Source organism: Vitis vinifera, chromosome 19 (assembly GCF_030704535.1).
Source record: "Vitis vinifera cultivar Pinot Noir 40024 chromosome 19, ASM3070453v1".
In the NCBI taxonomy this organism is placed as follows: domain Eukaryota; kingdom Viridiplantae; phylum Streptophyta; class Magnoliopsida; order Vitales; family Vitaceae; genus Vitis; species Vitis vinifera.
The window spans coordinates 26,664,813-26,686,941 of record NC_081823.1 but is presented as its reverse complement, the minus strand read 5'-3'; the positions used below and the strand labels follow the sequence as shown (position 1 = coordinate 26,686,941).

General features: G+C 33.7%; 3 protein-coding genes across 3 annotated transcripts; 1 reads left to right on the top strand and 2 right to left on the bottom strand.

Moving 5' to 3' along the window:
• LOC104877801 (uncharacterized) lies at window positions 1-1,735 on the bottom strand. Its single transcript, XM_010646852.1, has 2 exons — window positions 1,711-1,735; window positions 1-545 (listed from the first exon to the last, which is right to left on the bottom strand). Exons 1-2 carry the CDS (start codon window positions 1,733-1,735, stop codon window positions 1-3), a joined length of 570 nt encoding a protein of 189 aa, XP_010645154.1.
• A 3,672-nt stretch (window positions 1,736-5,407) lies between these two features.
• LOC100243251 (NAC domain-containing protein 54) lies at window positions 5,408-9,054 on the top strand. Its single transcript, XM_010646786.3, has 4 exons — window positions 5,408-5,859; window positions 5,972-6,249; window positions 7,095-7,448; window positions 8,449-9,054. Exons 1-4 carry the CDS (start codon window positions 5,703-5,705, stop codon window positions 8,647-8,649), a joined length of 990 nt encoding a protein of 329 aa, XP_010645088.1. The 5' UTR covers window positions 5,408-5,702; the 3' UTR covers window positions 8,650-9,054.
• Window positions 9,055-17,569: 8,515 nt separating this feature from the next.
• Window positions 17,570-19,441, bottom strand: LOC100248382 (MYB-like transcription factor 4). Its single transcript, XM_002265319.5, has 3 exons — window positions 19,206-19,441; window positions 18,996-19,125; window positions 17,570-18,888 (listed from the first exon to the last, which is right to left on the bottom strand). The coding sequence occupies exons 1-3, from the start codon at window positions 19,333-19,335 to the stop codon at window positions 18,135-18,137; spliced, it is 1,014 nt and encodes a 337-aa protein (XP_002265355.2). The 5' UTR covers window positions 19,336-19,441; the 3' UTR covers window positions 17,570-18,134.
• Window positions 19,442-22,129: the final 2,688 nt, after the last annotated feature.

Genomic DNA, 22,129 nt, shown 5'->3' with positions numbered 1-22,129 from the left:
TTATTCCTTCAAGGCCTTATAAGTCAACTTCACTGCATCAAAGGAAGTAGGAAGATACTCAAGTATCAACCATTTCAAGAATTTCTCACTCAACTCCACTTTCATCTCATTTACCTTGTTGAAGTAGTGCTTTACCTTGATGATGTGATCTTTAACCCCACTTACTCCATCATACATAGTGGTTGTGAGAAGCTTCAAATAAGCTGCCATTTCTACCTTATCAATCTTGGTATAATTGGCCTTTACATTTTCCAAAAAGTCTTTGACCCTTTCCGTCTTTGGCACACATTCTTTAATAGATTTATCCATAGTATAATTCATCACCATCAAACAACTCCTATTGGAGTGCTCCCATCTCTTATAAAAGGATCTTTCATTAGCAGAGCTCACATCAGTGGGCTTACTTGGCTCATTAACTCTCAAAGCCAAGTCCAAATTGTGCAGAGTCATATGCACATTGAAAGACTCATACCATTCCTCAAAGTTATTTCTAGTAAGAGGCTTGATGGCAGATAATTGCAGAGTAATTCCAGGATTACTAGTAGCTGGAAAATAACAAAATTAAACAATATGCATGTTATTACAATATCATGCTATTTGCTAGTTTCCAGAATTTCTCAATTTAGCAATAGCTTGGAATCTGAAATTCCACAGTGGTAAGAACAACTAATTAAATATCACAATCAAGATGCACTAATTTTATTATTGAAAGGGCAAAAGAAAATTAGTATGGTTCATAATATATAATTAATTTCCTTCACCAATCTAACCATCCTACCAAGTATTATAATCATCGATAGGACAATTAAAATACCTGTATGGACCTTAGTAATCCCAATAATAAAACAACCAAAAGTGGGAGATAAAATATCTTAACAAAGACAATTACATATAGAATCACGATAGACAACCACATATGTGTTCACTATTGTTATGATAAACTCAAATATTTAATTTGCACAACTTGACACACTTGGAATTGCGATGGACAATCATATAAGTGTTCTTTATTGCCATAATAAATTTAAATATTTAACAAAAAAGGGCATAAGACAACAATATTATTGGTATAAGATAAAAAAAAATTATAACATAAAGAACAATAATAATAATAATTGTCCTAATAAAACCAAATTTAACAAATGCATAATAATTCCAAGAATACCAAGACAACAAAATTTTTTTATGATGTCATGATGATGTCATCATGCACTGTTCATATTCTCTACCGGGCTAAACACGACTTGGTTCTTTTGAAGAAGATTTTTTTTTTTTTTTGGGCCAAAATTTTGTGCATTTTCTGACAAAAACATTTAGGTTTCCATCCTCAAACATCAATCCTTCAATCTAAACCCAAAAATTACACAAAAACCGCATAAAAGGAAGAACCAAAATAAGCCTTAATTTTCGAAATCCCATCAAATGAGCTCCAAAAAAAAAAAAAAAAAAAAAAGGGTTTTGCTCCAAACAATATTTTCTACAAGTCTCCAACGTCAATCGAGCTTGAAAATCGAGAATCAACACTAAACGAAAAAAAAAGCTCCAAAAATGGCTTCCAAACCAGAAAACGGGAAACCTAAAATAACTCAAATATGCAACTCAAATGTCATCCATGTATAGCTCTGATACCAATTGATGAAATTTTAAACAATATAGGATCACATGTAGACATTAAAGCATGCATTAAATAGCAATAAATAAAATGCTTACCTTGATTAATGCCATGGAAAGCCATTTTCATGCTTCATTGGTATCCAAGAATATGCTCAGTTCGTGATGATATGAAAATCTGAGTTCAATGAGCTCTTCTCTTTCTACACCCAAGATTCAGTCTGTGTGCGCTCTTAAGACAAGTGTGTAGCGCGTCCTTTTTTTAGCCCAAGAAGAAGAAACCTTCATTTGTACTTATATATATATATATATAAATAAATATATTCATATATATATATATCACACATTATATACATTATTTGGACCACTTAACTTAATGGGCCAGTAAAGTGAATTAGGGTGAGCCCATAAAAAATCAAGCAACAATATGTCTCCAGCCCTATTATGAACCACAATGCAAAAATAAAATAACATTAATTTATGACATTATCACATTGATTATGTAAGTCCACACATAAAAGATTTCAACAACCCTTTGATCTATAGTAAGACTCATATTAATTTGTAATCAAAGTTGACTTAGTTTCAAATTAATCTTAATTTCCTGTCCAACACTGTACATTAATATGCATTCGGCCAACCTGAGTAAAGGTACTAAAACAGCTTCTCAGAAAAACGAGTTTGATAATCATATGAAGATTCCAATTTGAAGGTAAATTAGTTGACAATAAAAATATAAATTAAAGCACATGCATGATAAGTTACATCCAAGCCACAGAAGCCCATTTCAAAGACTTGTTACTTGTCTAATACGAACAAGAGGTATATATGAAAAATGCCACTTAAATGTTACTCCAAATTAATGTAAAAACAGGCATATATGTAGTGGGGCCGGCAGCATGGATGGCTAAGTACCTGGGTGAAAGCTACATCTCATAGCATATATATAGAATAAAAGGAAGAATCTCTAGCATTTCGCATTTGTCTTTTGTGGTCCAAAAATTAAGAAAAAGAAAAATGATAGCTGACATATGCATGGGAATCAGGTGCTCTCTTAGCCACCCAATTCTACCACCTCCACCTCCCCACCTCCCCCTCTTTGCTTTATTTATCTATCCCCTTATAGCTTGATGATCGTGTGAAAGGTTGCATGGCTTTAGATCTCTCTCTCTCTCTTCCTTCTCTTTCTTTTTCTTTCTTCCTCTTCACTAATATAATAAAAAAAGACTGAATCCATCAGTCCCATATGGGTTTAAGATCAACCTATGCAATGGCAAAGCAAAAGAAACAAAACTGAAACTGTGTGATGAATCAGAGTCTACTTTTTTTTTTTTTTTTTTGGAACTATGTAGTTTGCTCCTTAGCCCTTGATTGCAAAAGAGATGGGTTTGGAATCTCTTTATGCAAATCAAAAGCTAGCTTAATTCACATAAGCTTGAGAGGTGTGTACGTTCCTCTCTACTCATCAATATTGTGGAGCAAGGTTTTATAAAGATAGAAAAAGGATCTTTCAGCTACAAAAAAAAAAAACCCTTAAACCCTAGCTCCATCTCTCCCCCACATAAAGCCTGTAAAGATGGTAGACAAACTTATAATTGAATACTGGGTTTTTCCATTATAACCCATTTCACAGATCATTCCAAATCTGATGTTTTTCATTCAATTCAGTGCCCAAGTTGAATATATTAACAAAATTTGAACCCATGGTAATGGGTGACGAGTGAGGGAGACCAGTCAAAGATTGTGTTGTGTTGTAATCATTAAAGTGGCTAGTTTGTCTTTACCCATATGAAAATGATATTTTAAGGAAAGGAAACTAAAGTGCACCACAAACGACCAAAAAAAAAAAAAAAAAAACAGTAAAGAAAAAGTAGTTTGGATGACTGGAAAATAAGAAAGAAAATATAAAAAGAAAAAGTTGAGTGTGACGGTGTGCCAGGTAGATTTGTTCAGCTACTGAGGGCCCCCTGCTAAACTCATCGACTGTTGAATGATAAAAGTGTTTTTTTTCCCTTTGGGCTCTAGATAAAGATTAAAGAGAGAAGAATTATCTCATGGCCCCCATCATATGGCCCATCGCCCCCATCTATATCTCACTTTATTCAATGAACAGAATCATGTGTTCACAGCCAAAAGCATATCATTAAGTTTTAAATTGCTTGATTTTCTTCATAATTAATTACATGCAATCATTTTGAAGTACCATTCGCTTCAAATGGGATCATATAATCCATTTTTCCCCCTTGAATCCTAATTTCTAACATTTATAGACATCAACTACTTGAAACATATCTTTGATAGTTGAGTTCAATTTTTAAGTCAAATTCCTTTGAGAAAACTTTTAGACTTTCTTTTTTGATTCATATAGAAACAAATCCTCACATTCTTGATCATATTGTCTATACTTTTCTTCTTTCCATTATGACTGTTATAGTGGGCCAACCGATGTCTAATTAGATCGAATTAATTAAGTTATAGAAATGTAGTACAAAAGTATCGAACAATTGAATCAAAGATTTTGTGTTTTGTTTCTAATTAGCCATGCCTTTGAAGGTAGAATTCTTTATTTCAATATTCAAATAAGTATGGCCTATATAAATATAGCATATATGCCACCGTCATGGAAAAGGTTAACATATGATTAATTGTATTGTGTACTTAAAGTGCAAATACATTATTCATATCTGTAGCTAGTTATCTAGAGGGGGATTGTTTTATATGATGGCTAATGGGATGCCTTCATTGTGCCCCTATATATGTCCTTTTATATATAGGTATCGTTTTTCTTCTTTGTAACAACAAATTAATTTAGAATGATGAAAATTTACTTTGGGCTTAATTAGTACCTGCATGCATGTGATCGTATTCTTCATAATATTTTGTTATTGAAAGGAATTTGATTTGCTGTAAATGCCTAATAAGGAGGTGACATGTTCTATACTATAGATTATACATTGATTTACGATGTGTTGACATGAATGTGATAAGTAAAACTATTCGGGTATTTTATACATTGTGGGCTCATTGGTAGCATAACAAGTTATTAGAATATTGGTTAACTAAAGGTTTAAGGTTTGAATCTCCTGATCCCTCATCTCTTCATTAATTAGCTATAATTCACAAACTTTAGTTTGCCTCATCATGTATATATATAGGTATGACTCTCAACTATAATCACTAAGTTATAACGTGCCTCTTCATGCATGTGTATGCATGGGGCATGTGACAGGAGACATTAGCCTAATATATGTTTGTTGGACACTATCTAATAGTATTTTTAGGTTTTCAATTAATGTACAAGATTAGAGTTCTGATTAACTAGAAATCTTGAGAGGTTTTTTTTTTTTTTTTTACCTATGTTTATCCAATATTTCCATGATATGTAATCTATGCAAATACTTCTAAATTTATTTAAGAAAAAGAACTAATGTGGGATTTATTCAAATTTATTTAAGAAAAAAACTAGTGGCAAGCATATATATATATATATATATATATATATATATGTTCATCATTGTGAAACATGAAAATCAAACTATATGAGGGACGGGACAAATGTAAACACATTTGTAAGGAAACAGTTGAGAAATATAAAAATCGTAGAATGTTATTATACTAAGAGTAGAATATGATTGTAGACTGTGGTAGGTGTTAATAAAATAAGAGAAGAAGGGCCTAGTATCGCGTGCTGTGGGCAGTGGGCGGTGAGTGGCCCACGCAGCCTTTGGAGGGGGCTTCTGATTTTTTGTTAGTTTGTGAGCAGACAAAAGCACAGAGAAGCTTCTTATCCTCTCTCTCAGGGTTTTCACACAGAACCTCACACTTAGAATCTTAAAAAGCCACCTCTCATTTCCCCATCCAACCCTCCATTTCTCTTCACATTTGCCAATCCCACCACTCACCATTTCTCCTTTCCTTGTAAAAGACAGTGGCAACGTTGTAATGTGTCCCCAATCACAAGGGTCATTTCAAGAACTTGATCCCAACAGTGGCTTATTTATTTCATCCCCTTCATTGTGTAATCCCAATCTCTCTTTCTCCCCCCCTCTCTCTCTCTTTCTTTCTCTTTGATCACTACTACTAGTTCTGCAATGGCTCCCATGAGTCTTCCTCCTGGATTCAGATTCCACCCCACTGATGAGGAGCTTGTTGCTTACTACCTAGATCGAAAAATCAATGGTGGCACCATTGAGCTTGAAATAATCCCAGAGGTTGATCTCTACAAGTGTGAACCCTGGGATTTGCCAGGTATATATATATATATGCAGTACTTCATATTTGAACCACTTGTAAATGCATTCATTTAGCCTAGCTAATCTTAATTTGATTAATTCTATATGGTGTTTTCATTGATATACAGATAAATCATTTTTACCAAGCAAAGATATGGAGTGGTACTTCTACAGTCCCAGGGATCGAAAGTACCCTAATGGGTCGAGAACTAACCGGGCGACCCGAGCTGGGTACTGGAAAGCCACTGGGAAAGACCGGGCAGTGCACTCTCAGAAGCGGCCGGTTGGCATGAAGAAGACTCTGGTATACTATAGAGGTCGAGCTCCCCATGGCCTTAGGACTAACTGGGTGATGCACGAGTACCGCCTCATTGATTCAATGTGTGGGTCCACCTCTTCTCTCAAGGTATAACCCTTGTAGCTAGCTTCTTCTGCAAATGCCAAATTTTTGGTGGATATTGATCACATCCATTCTGAATCAATCCCTGCATCATCTTCATTCTTTGGACAGTATCTATTAAATGCATGCCTATAATTGAATCAAGTAAAAACGTATGGATATGAATAGATGGATTTAATTAATCCCCAGTATTGTGAATTTTGTGATCTTGATCAGTCCACTGTGGCAAAGGGGATCTGCAGTTTATGAACTGTAACACTAGGGTCTAGAGGAATTAATGGTAATGTATACATATACCTTGTTTTCTTATCATTTCTAGGTTTAAAAACTACTAGCAAGACTTACATATATTGAAATGGGCAACATGAGAGTTCTCAGTGATAGCAACTAAGATCCTAAAAGAATCTTCCTAGTGCCTCTACGTGAAGCATAGTCGACAGACAGTGTAAAGCTTAGAGGATTTGCAATCATATTGTCAATAGGTTTGCAGATCTCAACTGATTGATTCAATCGTTAGACCATGTGTATCACCATTTCAAGATGCTTTTCTTTTTCTTTCTTCTTATCATTTTCTTTTAAACAGTTGATTGTTATGATGCCAAACCCTTTAGTTCTAGATTTTTGGTGTTACACTTTCATTAATTTGCTTTTCTTCTGGGTTTTGTTTTCACCGTTTGAACCATTTTTCCAAAGAAAAAAAATCTGCTATTTCCCTTTTCTCCCCTCTTTTGAACCAGCTTTCGTGGATCTTTCTAAGTTATTCTTTTCTTGCATACTCATTTTGGACAATTATTCTATGTTCATTGAGTATATATTTACTAATGTAACTGATTTAAATGATTTGCACTCAGGATTCGTATGCATTATGCCGCATTTTCAAGAAGACGATACATGTGAGCAAAAACAAGGAAGAAGAGAATGCAAATGTGGGGAAGGAATCGGCTTGGGGCTTAGAGGAACATTTATCAGTGGATGACACAAGTGGAATTGAAAGTTCCCAGGGAAGAGAAGCTGGAGATGAAAATTTTGAGCAAGATTGCCCCAAATTTCCATCTGACACTTCTTCGTCGGATATCACTCAAGGAACACCCTTTGAAACTGGTGTAACAGATGATTTACAAGCTCAATTTCCCTCAGATGAAGCTAACAGTTCAGCTAATTTGTACTCTCTCAATGTGCAGTACTACTCTTCAGATCTAATTCAGGTACAATCTTCTTCTTGGTACAATGATGAGAAATATTTCCTGAAAGTATGTAGTTAGGCTCAGTGTGGTTGCATTTTTCTGCAAAGCTGTCTCCAAATCTTATTTTGATGGATCAGAAAAGGCATCCATAACATAGCATAAGATGAGAAAAGCATATATACAGCAAGAATTTCTCTAGATAAGCCATAGGTCAATTCTCGAATTGGCTTTTCCTAGGTCATTATCTAGTCTTCTCGATTGCCAAGAGTACAGTCTCATCATATTGCCGCTTTTTCATTAAGGTGTCTTGTTCACACCTCATATAATTTTGTGAACTTTATAGGCTTCCAGTCTGCACTAAGGCCGTGTTCACACACACATACAAACTGGCTTGAAAAGTACAGTGGGCTAATTGGTTGTAACTGGCCCACAAAACAAGCCCTTTAGAGGTCTCTTTCGATCTTAAAGTAACAAAAGTTGGAGCTGAAACTCACATTCTTTTCCTAAAGCTTCCTCTAAAAATCTCTTAGACCGACTCAACTAGCTTTCTTCACCATTTTCTATAACTTCTTTTGACTGTCTCACACATCTTTCCTCTCCATTTTCTCCCACATTATGCAACTGTTTTGCTACATTTCCCGTTTAAGAAATCTGGTTTGGTACTGTTATATTAATCAGAAATACAGAAAAAAAATGTTGGAGAAGGGGGGCCTTTATTACTTTTAATTTACTCAGAACCTAGGCCTTTCGAGCTACCAATGATAAGAAACCACATGCTATTTTATTTTAGTTCTATCATTTTGATATATAAAGGGAACTACTTTTGAGGAAAGAAAAAAGGATCGTATAATTCTATACACCGGGTGTTTGATAGGAACCTACTCTAATGTTAATCTTCTTATTGGCCATAGGAGCCTTTCTTGAATTCTGCAGCCATGGCAGCGTCCTTGGAGGTTAATAAATAGATGGTGATACATATATATACATATATATATATCGATCTGTCTGTAATGTTTTGCAGGATATGGAGATGCCAGACTGCACAATCTTGCCGCGTTATCAGCTTCCTTACCCGCCCTTAGCACTAGAAGACTTCCCACAGATAAATATAACAGAGGCAAAGACATCGAAGTCTGAAAGTATTGATGACTACATGACGTATGACAAATACAGGGATTACACGAGAGGATCAACAAGCTTGTTGGAAGAGATCTTCTTCTGATCAGGAGAACTTCATCCCCTACCCAATTATACATTATCCTAACAAAAGATCCACCACTTCACCAAGTGAAGACCATACTCAATTACATATTCTCTCACAAATGATGTAACACTACAATTCATTGGCATAAAGATAGAAAATTGTGTTTTCTTGTTAAATAACAAAAAATGGGGAATTGTTTTTTGTCAGAAAATTACCAATAGGAGTCGAGCTTTTAAATGATTTTAAAGGATCGTTACACTGATGTACTGCATAAAAGAATGACAGTTGGAGCATACAATCATTTTTCCTTTCTTTTTTTTTTTGTTTGTATCGTTCAATGGGTTGGTTTTTTTTTTTTTTTCATTATACTGTAACTTATGGGGCAAATTTTGGAAGGGGAATGGAAAAGCCATTAATTTTTTAGCGTTTGTTGTTCCTTTTATTACATGTTTCATTTCATGAAGTTGTTGATGGAGCACTAAAGCAACATGGACCCGGATAGTGTAATTCATGAGAACTTTCTCCAAGCTTCTCTTTTCTAGGTGTACCTTCCCAATGGAAGCCACATGCTTAATTGGGAGCTTAAATTAGGAAAGTTAATTCATGGTCCCCAAGCAACCAGGCCAGTCCAGCCTCTGGGGTACAAATGTTATATCCTGAGATTGGCTGCATGCAAGGAAGACATTGGGCCATGTACTTGTCTTTTGAACTTAAAGCATGATCTCCCTTCTATCGATCCCAGAGTTCGTCACAGTAGACAACTGGGTATGTAGAGTACATACAGTTTGTTATATTCACAGTAAAAATATTGTTATAGAGTACACGAAGCTTGTCCACAGTCCACTAAAGAATGTGATAAGTAGTGAGAAAAAGCTGACCTGAATATCTTATTAATCTTTAAGAAGAGGAATACATCTGATGTAGAATGGTGCAAGGAAAATCTTAGAGATGAAAAATTCTAGAGAATGGGAAATAAACAAAACAAGGCAAGAAGGAAATTGTACAAATCAAAGAAATACATACAACTAATATACCATGCCCAATCCTGCAATTTATGCCCATGAAAAATGCTGCCCAATATGTTTTAACACCTGATATATTTCAACGGCGCCCCTCAAACTTAAGATGGGTCAAGAGTGAACATCTAAAGTTTGAACACTAAAAATTGAATCAATTGGTTGGATAACTTGCAACTTAGAAGGCATGTGATTGGAGATTGAACTAATATAAACATTATGCTGAACAAAATGACAATCAATCTCAATGTATTTTGTCCTCTTATGTAAAATATTGTTGTATGCAATCTGAATGACACTCTTATTGTGGCAATATAGAGAAATGGACAAAGGTGGTTCAATACCTATGTCACCAAGTAAATGGCATAACCAAATAATCTTTGTTGTAGTGCCAACCAATGCTTTGTACTCTGCTTAGCACTTGAGTGATCCGCTATCACTTACTTTTTGCTTTTCCAAGAGATCAATGTTCACCTAAAAAAAATAAAAATGCAAAACCTTATAGTGAAGCAATGATAGATGCCATCACCACCCTAGTCAAAATCAGAATAAGTTCGAACTTCAAGTTTGGAATTAGATGAAAATGCTGATCCTTGATTCATCATGCCATGTATATTTCGAAAGATTGAATACTGCATTATAGTGAATGGATCGAGGTGCAGACATAGATTGGTTGACAATATTATGAACAACATGACTAATGTCAGGTTGAATGATAGTCAAGTAAATGAGACTTCCAACAAGCTGTTCATATGGAGTGGGATCTGGAAGAATTGTTCCATCAATGACACAAAGCATATTTTACTTGAGACAAAATATTACCCGTGAGAGATGTGCTTGCCTTAGTCCCAAGAAAATAACGCAACGGTCTAAAGATTTTTTGTCTCAAAGCTGTGTAGGTGAGCCTTGAAATCTTTGATTCTATCTATATCATTTCCTGTAACCACCATATCATCTGCATAGAGAAACAACACAATACCTTGATCATAGTATCAAATGAACAAAGCTAAATCATAAAGGCTTTGCATAATTCAAAAACCAAAAGCTGTTTAACTGAAATTTTCAAACCAAGCACAACACAATTTACAAACTTGTTTTTTTTTTTTAAATGTTATAGTCTAAGTAGAGGTTGCATATAGACTTCTTTTAGTGTACCATTTAAAAAACACACTTTTGACATTCATTTGAGACAATTGCTATCCTCTTATGGAATCCACAACAATAAGACAATGAATAGATGCCATTCTAGCAACTAAAGAAAAGGTATCATCATAATCCACCTCATATTTCCATGTAAATCCCTTAGCCACTAACCTAGCTTTGTACCTCTCAACTACAAATTTTCCAGGATGTAATGTGACAAGATCCCACGTACGAGTCTTGTTCAATGCCTTTATTTCTTCATCCATTGTCCTTTGCTAATAAGGATTAGACGATACCTCATGATATGACTTGGGTTCATAAATAGATAAAATTATCAAGAAAAAACAATGAAAATCATGTGAGCGTTGTGGAGGAAAACGAGTTCTTGATGGATGAGGAAGTTTGTGGGAAGTAGTTATTTGATCATTCTTCAAGGACTCAATATCAAAACAAGGTTTGTCAAGTTTGGAAGGTTCTTTGTGATGATTGGGAATTGAAGACAATAAATGTTGATTGGTTTTTGGATTTAGTTCAATATTGATGGGTCAAGGAAGGTGAACAAATCAAGAGGTAGATTATTGGAGTCACAAAACAAAGATAAGAAGTATTATATTTTTACAAAATGAGACATGGTGACAGACAAAACATTTAAGTCTTTTAAAGATTGGTTCATAACATCTATACAATTTGTCTTATACCATAGCTTAAGAAAACATAGAGTTGAGAAAGCACTATCTCGTTGAAAAGTTTTATACATCTGCCCTTTCTCAATGCATTTCTTTATACAAAGACTTCCTTTTTTCCTCTTTTCGGATGGTAAATATTACTCAAAAAATTTGAATTCCCAATAATAGATACTTTGTAATCTAGTAATTATTGTTTGTTTCCTAAATTGAATTGCAATTAAACTCGATCCAATCTTTTACTAAAAAACAATTTCATATCTTTTTGGATTTTATCATACTTGACTTTAATTAGGAAGAAGCTAGAAAAAACAAGTTGACCTAAAAACATGGAGTTCAGAGTAATTAGGTGCAAATTGAAAAACATGCTTATTAAGAGATATACCACTTATAATTAGTGAAGGGATATGATTGATGGTATAAATAGCCTTAAGGGTAGCTTCCCCCAAAATTTCTTTAGGAACAAGGGTTGACAGTAATATGGCTTTGGTGTTTTCCATTATATGACGATACTCCCTTTTAGCAATGCCAATTTGCTATGGGATATTTGTGCAACAAGATTTAGGAAGTGTGGCTTTGGAAGCAAGCCATTCCTTAAAGGATCTAGATTGGTATTCACCAATGGAATATTCATGAAATCCTTTTATGGTCTTAGAAAATGGTTAAGTTTGAATCATGGTGGAAAATTCTTCATAAATTTTGAAAAATTAGATCTTGAATTGAGTAGATAAATCTAGGTATTACACGAGAAATTATAAAAAAAAATGACATAATAACAAGCACCCCCAACATTAGGCATTCAAGAAGCTTTTCAAACATCAAAATGAATTAAATCAAAAGGAGAACTAGAAAAGGAGTCATTTTTATGGAAAGGTAACACAACTTATTTGACGAGTTTGCTACTTATACAAAAGAAGAATTTTTAGTTTTCACATGACCCAATTTCTTATTAGAGCTCAAATGCGTAAGTTGATTATCAAGAGAAAGAATTGAAGCTTGTTTCAAGGAGGCAACAAGGACTTTCTAAGAGTAGGATAAGAAAACTATTTATCGAGATCTTGAGGAGTATATGTAAGGTATCCAAAATGAAGAGCCTTTCAAGGAGATTTTTCTTTCATTGGACAATTATGCTTCATATGACTAAGTTGATGATAATAATGACAAAGAACCTTAGACATATTCTAATACTGTTTCTTGGTGGAAACTAAGTTGTACTGCTAAAGTTTTGTAATTGTTGATAAAGTAGATTATTTATTTGTTTTTTGTTGTTGTGTTGAATTAAGCAAATATAGAGCGACCTTCCTCCATTTTGGACTACACAAGAGAGCATTTTTGAGTTTCCTTACCCTTTAACTCTGCTAAGACATCATCAACACTGGGGAAAAGAGTATATGATGAAGTATGGAGGCTCTAATAGACTCAAAATTATCTTGAAAAACCATTAAAAATTGCCAAGATGTTTGGAATTTTCTTACAAAACATTATAACCCAGAGGGATGACTTGTCTTGGTTATTATGATGAGTTTTTTTATGGTGAATGGACTAGTGTATATGGTTACACATTGGATAAGACTCATGATGAGTTATGACATTGGTTATCAAGTAATTATGATTTTACTAAGCTACTATGTTGTATGAACTCTCAACCTTGAGAAAATATTGAACTAATATGGGTAAGACTCTACGAGTCACTATTGATTAGGTAGGTGACAATTAGTATTTTCAAGATAGACACCATGATATCTTATAAGTTTGAGACAACCATTACAACAAATATTAATTTTTGCTACAAAAGTGTTCATCATTTATAAACAATAATTTGTCACTATTAGAGCATCGTGACAAAATTTTTTCATCATGAGGTCCATAGATATAAGCTTGTCATTGAAAGTCATGATTTATGAATATTTTATTTCGTCATGAAAAACTGAGTGTTAGTAACAAAAATTTTATGATGCAAAAAATGGTTATAGAAAATAGTAAAATTTTGTCATTAGATCCTATCATTTCATCACCAAAAAATATATTTTTTGTGAATAAAATAATACAATTTTATCACCAAATACATATTTTTTATTATGAAAGTTTTCGTTATGAAAGAGGTATTTTTGGTGACAAATTTAGTTTTGTGGAAAAATATTTTTTAATGATAATTTATTTTTCATCATTTTGGAATATTTTAGAATTGAGTCAATTTCTAAAGACTCATACTTTGAAAGCACTTCCATCTCATCTATGAACTATTCGTTATTTAAAAAAGTATATTGTACTTTTAATTGTATTAAACATTATAATTATCTTTACACAAATGTTAAATTAGGATTATTTTCTATAGTCATATCAATAAAATAATAAAAAGTTAAAGATTTCAAATCAAACTTCATAAAATTATCGATTCTTATTTCCATACAAATATTATTATCTTTTAAGAAAAATGTTAAAAGAGTAGAAAATTTTAAATTTATACCATGATGAATAAATATCATAACAATAGCATTTGTTATATATTTTTCATTGAAAAAATATTTGTCATATATTTAAATATTTGTTCTCAAACATATAGCAAAAATGTAAAAGTATTACTATTTTTTTGTCACTAATCACTATCATTTTTTTCCCCACCGATCACTATCATCACATAAAAAAAGAAAAAAAGAAGAAGCTTTGATGACAAAGTAATTTGTCACAAAAGAATAAGTGCTTTTATAATGTAAAATTTCATTTCTTTTTGCATAATGTAATATTATTATTATTGAATAATAATTATAAACAATAAATGTATTTTCCCAAAAAAATTTCATCACCAAAAATTGAAAATTAGTAACATATAATTTCATCACAAATATGTATATTTCATCGTTAATGACAAAATTGTTCATCATTAAAAATTAAAAATTGATGATAAAACAAATATATGTATTTCATCATAAAAAAATTTCTTGCCATATGGTGGGAGCAACAATTTTTTCGCCTATTCTCCAATGAAAAAAAATAGTATAAATAAAACTTAATGGTAAAATATTCTATGACAAAATCTCTCTTTCATAGTGTAACATTAATACTTAGTAACAAAATTTTAATCGTAGGCAAAAAAAAATTGTTACTAAATCTCACATTTATTGTAGTTTAATGTATCTTCTTGAATGATTTTAAGGACATGTAATCATGGATTTTGTAGTCACGCACAATAATTCTTTTAGTAGACTTTGACATATGCTCTTAGTGAGTTAGAGTGCGTTAATTGCTCATACAATAAGAGGATGAGACTCATTGATAATAAAGGTAATCTTAAGAAGATGATTTAGATTATGAACACTAATTCATGAGAAACTTTCATGCATGTAGTGGTTAATTAATTTATTTCTTGATATAGTTTTCATATGATATTGGATTTTAGTTGACTCTTTGTAGTAGGAGATTGGGTCAACTTCATAATTGAATTATGAGAGAACTAGTATTTTCCAATGGTCCTAATGGTTTTTGCTCAAGCTTACACTTTTTTGTGGCATTTTTTTGAAAGATTTATAAGTTTTTTTTATAAGAGTGTTTGGTAAAAATACAAGGTTGCACAAGAGTTTTTGAATAATATTTTTATATTGGGCTAATTAAGTAATTAAAACTCAATAGAGTTAATTAATTAATTAAGACTTAGTGGATTAGATTAAATGAACCAAATCCAAGATGAGTTTAAGTCACTTAAGCTCACAAAGAAGTCTATATAAATTCTCTTAGGGGTTTTCGATTAGACATTTTTAGCCATTTGTTTTCTAGAGAGAGAGAAAGAGCCCTATAGTCTCTATTCTTGTAGAGAGAGAAGGCCACCTTTCTCTAGTACCAAGGTCTATGAGAGAGCCATCAGGTGGAAGATTGCAAGGTATTCTTGATTTGCTTCATCAACTAGAATTGATTTGAGAATATTTAGATTGAAGGTAAAGTTTTTTGAGCCCTAGATATATGATTTTTATGTTTGAATGCTTTTGTTGTATGTAGATCTAATATTTAATATGACAGATGCATGCACCCTAGTGATTTAGGGCTTGGAATGGATATTTTTGGATATTCCAAAACCACCTATAATTGACGAAGGGATATGATTGATGGTGTAAACAACCTTAAGGGTAGCTTCCCTCTAAATTGTTTTAATAATAATGTAAGAAAGTAAAATGGCTTAGGTGGCTTCCATGATATGACATTTTAGTGTAACACCATTTTACTAGGGGATATTCATGCAAGAAGATTTAAGAAGTGTGTCTTTAGAAGCAAGGTATTTCTTAAAGAAATTGGTATTCACTAGTGGAATATGCATGAAATCTTCTTATGGTCTTAGAAAATAATAAGTTTGAATCATGGTGGAAAGTTCTTCATAAACTTTGAAAAGATTATATTTTGAACTAAGCAGATAAATCTAGGCATAATGTGAGAAATCATCAACATAAATGACATTATAATAATCATCCCCAACTTTAGGCATTCCAGAAGCTCCCCAAATGGAGAACCAAAAAAAGAGTGACTTTTATTAAAAGGTAATGCAACTTATATGAAATGAAGAATTTTTAAGTTGGACATGACCCAATTTCTTGCTAAAGCTCAAATGCTTAAGTTGAATATATATTGGACACATGAAACAATCTTTTATGCCAAAGAGAATAATTGAAGAATATAAAGGAGAGGTAGTAAGGACTTCCTAAGAGTAGGAGCATAAAAATGTTTATCGAGATCTTGAAGAGTATATGTAAGTTATCCAAAATGAAGAGCCTTCGCAAGACTAGATTTTTCTTTCATTGGACAATCATGCTTCATATGACTAAGTTGATGACAATATTGACAACGAACCTTGGACATATTTAGACGTTGTTGCTTGGTGGAAGCTGAGTTGTATTGCTAACATTTTGCACTTGTTGCTAACGAAGATTCTTCCTTTGTCTTTTGTTGTTGTGTTGAAGCAAATATAAAGTGGCTTTCCACTATTGTAGACTACACAGAAAAGCCTTTTTGAGTTTCCACAACTTCTACTGTTAGGATTAAAACACCTTGGCTTTCCTTTATCGTAGACTACACAGAAAAGTTTTTTGAGTTTCCACAACTACTATTATTAGGATTAAAATACCCTAATCTTATTTTCGAAGCGACAATAAATGAACGTGAAAAATTTAAGTATAAAAACATACGAGATTTATTGTGGTTCACTTTAATGTGAGAGCTAAGTCTACTTGCAAATGCTGTAGATTTTCACTATCATGAAATGAAGATTATAAGAGGATTACAAAATGCCTCACACTATCTAGGTTTTTCTCTTTGTGTTTCTCTATCTCTCTCAATACACTAGTCTCACCAAGTTAGCTACCCTAAACATAACATAATTAGGGTAACCAAATTAAATGTGTAAAATTCTCAAAATACCTCAACTCAAAATACCCGTACATATAAAATTTTGTCTAGGGGCTTGGCCCCTTCAACTCCCCAAGAGGGGGGTTTACCACCTCCTTCCAACCCCCACGTTGACCTTACCACGAAAGTCGATTTGCATGTTGTCTCTATGTAGAGTCAATTTGTATCAAGGTGATCACAATTAGGATAATAATTAGATTTCACACATCTTAACACTAACTCTACTAAGACATCATCAATACTAGGGAAAGGAGTATGAAGAAGTATGAAGGCTCTAATAGACTAGAAATTATCCCAAAAAGCCATTAAAAATTGCCAAGAAGTTTGGGATCTTCTTCCAAAACATTATGTTATAACAAACTTTGCAGTAATTTTCTTTGGAAAGCTTTATGTTTCCAATATGCATGGTGATGGAAGGACCGATAGAATTTTCGATTCATGTTATTATTTTATTATTATTTATCTTCCGCTCATCGAGTTTGTTTTCCTTTTCTTTTCCGATTTTTCTTCTTTCAGTTCAATGATTTTTCCAGATATATATTTCTTTCTACCAGAAATGAGCTACCGACCATACAAGCTCCACTTTGCAAGAACCCATGTGAATGCTTCTTATAGAATTTTGATTCCGTACGTAAGTTTTTGGATACAAAAAATATTTTTTAGCAAGTTAAGAATGTGATGCTTTTGTAGAAGACCTTGAGAAAGCAGTTGGGAATTAGAATTATTAATTTTTGTCATATTAAATAAAAACCTCTGGTTTTACATAGAAAGATCAAGTATTTCACAAGAAGCTTAAGTTTTACTACACGGGCCCTTTAAGACTAGGAAATTTGCAAATGAAGGCTCCACTTGGGCCCTTGAAATGATCACTCATACATGCAATCTGCCTGGCAAATATTAAATACCATTGATGTATACAGTATACTTACTAAAGAAAGTACTTCTCTTACAGACAATGTGTACTACATCACCAATTCTATAATTATGAGAGTAATCAGTAGCATATAGCTCTACAACCAAACATTATTTTGTTGCATACATGTATAGCAGGAATTGTGAAGGGACCGGGTTGCAAAATGCATTTTCAAACCAGTAAATCATTGTAATCAAAGAGATGATATGCACAAAAATGCAGGGAGATTGATCTCCTAGCCAGTAAATCATTGTAATGGGAGAGCTATGTATTCTAGTGAAGCAAGACGAGGCCCACCCTTGTGAAGTTTTTTCAATGAACATCCTTAGAAAGACCTAGTAGTATACATGTGACAAGGCCTCAAAAATTCCATGCAAGATCATCCATAGAGGATAGATCACGACAAATTGCGCCAGACAGAAGTGTAGACTCAACGAACTCAAGATCAAAACTTGAGCTGTCAAATGAGACATCAATGTCCTGACCACACTTTTGTTCATGATCATTTCCCATTTCACCGATATTAATCTTGTTCTTCTGTTGGTCATGTTGATCTTGGTATTGATGTGTTTGCACTTGTTCCAGTCTTGGACCTTCAAGAGGTTCAACATGAGCATTCCAGATCAAATTCTCGTCTAAGAAACCAAAGCCAAATGGGTTTACAGAAGAAGAAGATGATGAAGAAATAATGGGTGTGCTTCCAATGGAAGATCCACAGGGGAAACTGATTGTATATTGAGAGCTCTGATCTTTAGCAGTCCAAACGGGATTGGGGTTTTGATATTCAGAGTTGGGTATGGCCATGGTTTGCTGCAATGAGGGTTGGGTAGGTGGAAGAGGTGGTAGTGTAACGAAAGGAGGGAGACGGTTCACCTCCATGGAAGCATCATCTGTCATCTGTTGGTTTACAGTGAAAACCGGGAAGGGTTGTTGATGGGGTTGGGGTAGACTGCAGACAACCTTATTAGAGGTGTTTCTCTGATGAGAAGAGATCAGATTGTGAGTCTTTGGATCCAAGCCTTGTGAAATCAGCTTCTTCTTAATGCATGAGTTCCAGAAATTCTTCACCTCATTGTCTGTTCTCCCAGGTAGATGCTTAGCTATCTGAGCCCATCTGCATATATACATAAAGAGAGGAAATTAACATGAAATGAAAATGCAGAGAAATCTAATTTCTTTCTACCTTACTCATCCTTGTATATATTGTGAGATCATCCCTACCTGTTGCCTAAAATTCTGTGGACATCAATGATACTCTGTTCTTCTTGTGCAGAAAAAGAACCCCTCTTGAGTTCTGGTCTCAAGTAGTTAATCCATCTCAATCTGCAACTCTTTCCACATCTCTGCAAGCCTGCAATTGATTTTAAAGCCACTGTCAGTCACACACACACACACACGCACACACACAGAAAGAGAGAGAGAAAGAGAGACCTGCAAGTTTTGGAACAGAACTCCAACTGCCATGGCCGTGGGCAGTGATGTATCTGATAAGCTTTTCATCTTCTTCAGGAGACCACAACCCTCTTTTAACTTTCTGTTTGCTGCAGCAGCGATGACCCATCTCAATTCTTCGCACCCTTCAGAGCATGACTGCTTCCACATTTATCAAGGGACCTTGTACTCCTCCAACTGTCCAAGTCCCACTGATCACTTTGGGTATTTAAAAGCTACAACTACATCTATATGCTGCCTTTAATATTTAAGCATATTACTTCAGTTATATTTTGTGTGTGTCTCTCTCTGTGTCTTTGAACAGATATTTTTTAGTTATATCTTATGAGTGTGTAAGAAAGGGAAAGTGAAACTTGCTGTGACAGACAAAAGCATCTTGTGTCTCATTAATATAGACTAAATGGTAGCATTAACTCCAAGTGATAGCTTAATTGATTGAGACCATGGCCAGCTCTACAATTATCTGATGCAGGTTGGTTTCACCCTACTCACACACTCAAACTAAAAAAGAAAAGAAAAAGAAAAACAAATTTCTATATATTCCGCTAACTAAAAAATTAAAAATATATGCAACTTTTTTTCTCTTTTTACAAGATTAATCACAATGATTTGATGCTTAATTTATCTTTGAGCAAAGAGTAACTTGCAGTTATGTATTTGAATAACAAAACCAGGTCAGTACAACAAACGATCTCTCCAAGAATTCAAAAGATTAACATTAAGGAAGTTTCCTTGATTAATTGGTTTTGGGTTAATCTTTAATTAGTTGGCTGCTCCAATGAGTGGCAACCATGTGTCTTCATTAGACCCAAAAGGCATAGGAATGGGGTGACCTCATGGTGGACACACAAGAAGGAATTCCCTTTCAGACATGTGCTGGAATTTTAACTTGGGGTGCACTCATTGGGCCAAGATTAAGGACCACAGGTCAGGGAAGGAAAGAAGGAAGGGGAGAGGGGTCGGGTAATTGAGTGTTTTGGAGGCCATCTCTTCACCCTTTCACAATATAAAATCGAAATACGATTCATCACAACACCAAACATTAATGCCCAAAACATGTGCCTTCTACAAGCAACAAATATAATCCCCTCGATCATTTGCTCCTTCACCATCTTCTGAGTGGAAGCTGAGTTACAGTTAAACAATATATTAAGCAAAAATAGAACCATGGCCTTGCTTTCTTTAATTTCATCTTTCTTTTAATTCGCCCTACTCATTACACCTTCACATCAATGATAGCAGAAAATTTGTTATATTACTATAAGTATAGCTTTTGTTCTAGGTGTGTTTCCAAGCATCAGTGGACAGTAGTTTGCTTGAATTTCAACCTCAGCATTGAGAGAAATAGCTAATCAAAGGCTTATTGAAGTATGCATTTATACATCATCTTTTAATCAAAGGCAAACTTTTAATCATTAAACACTGACCTGCAACCTGTAAGGCAATTATGGTTCTTAAATAGCATATTCAAATGACACATTTTCCATGTGAAATGCATAAAATAGAAAAAAGTTAAGAATAAAAATATGTACTCTTTTCTGGCTTCCGAAGGTTGAGTAGAGAAAGTGTTTGTAAAGGAAGAGAATTGTAGGCCTATTTTTGAGTGCACTCAGGGGAAAAGGATTGACAATGAACAATCATGCAATTTCTTCATCCACAACTGCTAAATTTTAACATTATGGATGCAACAGAAGTCGGTATAATTCTTGAGGGGTTTTGAGTTACAACATATCAAAGATGAACTAATCATTAAAGCTTCCTTGAGAGATCATGAGTTGTTGGCATGGGCCACACTGCAAGGTCTGCAAGAATGCGAGAACACAAGTAACCCCTGCATTTTTCATTCAATTAAATTTATTAGAGCCCTAGGACCACGGCAATAGTGATCACCTCCTTTATTTTAATTATATTCAAGGCTAACAGACTTCATTCAAATTTGTCAACCTGTGGCCTCTATACACATACATCTGTGTGCATTTGAAGCCACTTGGGTGATCTTAATTACAGTATTGTATTAATCTATTAAAACCTTTGGGCTATGTTTGGTTCCGGGGAAGTACTAAGGAGAGAAATTAAAAAAAAAATTAAGGAAAATGATTTTTCTCATTTTTTGTTGTATTATAGAAGATATCAAAGAAAATAGAATATAGTAAAAATTAGTTAGAAACTTATATGTTTTCAAATTATTTCATTGTTATATTGAAGAATTAAAATGAATGAAATAAGTTTCAAATAACATATAAAAATAATCTATCGACTTCATTTTTTTTTTTTCTGTTTTCCTTTACTTTTTCTCTCTCCTTTTTTTTTCCCTTCCATTTTCCCTCCAATCTTCCAGAGCCAAACATAGCCTTAAGTAATTGATTAGTAGAAATCGAGGCCATTGTCCACAGCAACACTTGAGTCCTTTACTACCGACATAGTGCATATTGGCCTATAAAGCTTGGCCGTGACATATGCCAAGAACATGCCCGTTTGCATGGAAGAGCTGCAGTATACTTCCCATGATGATGAGGATAGAGAAGAATAGCTCCCATATTTTTGAATTTTCAAACTAATATATTGAAGAGGTAGCTGCGATGTCCAATAATGTTTCAGAGGACCTTGACTTAGCCATTGATCACGAGTTTCACAAAGACAATTACACACTAAAAACTCAAAACTCCAAATGTAACTTTCTCTGATATTTCTCAATTGATTTAACTACTGGTCATTGACTCATTAAAAATGCATTTATTTCTAACTTCTTTTCTTATGTCCAACATCTTCATCCAACCACCCTAATTCATTGCATATATGTAAACGCCAAGTTCTGACTATCGAGCAACACCATAAAACACGGTTAACGACCCAGTCGCAATGACGAATTCAGGTTTAGTAGTCTGTAATTTTTTTTTTTCTTT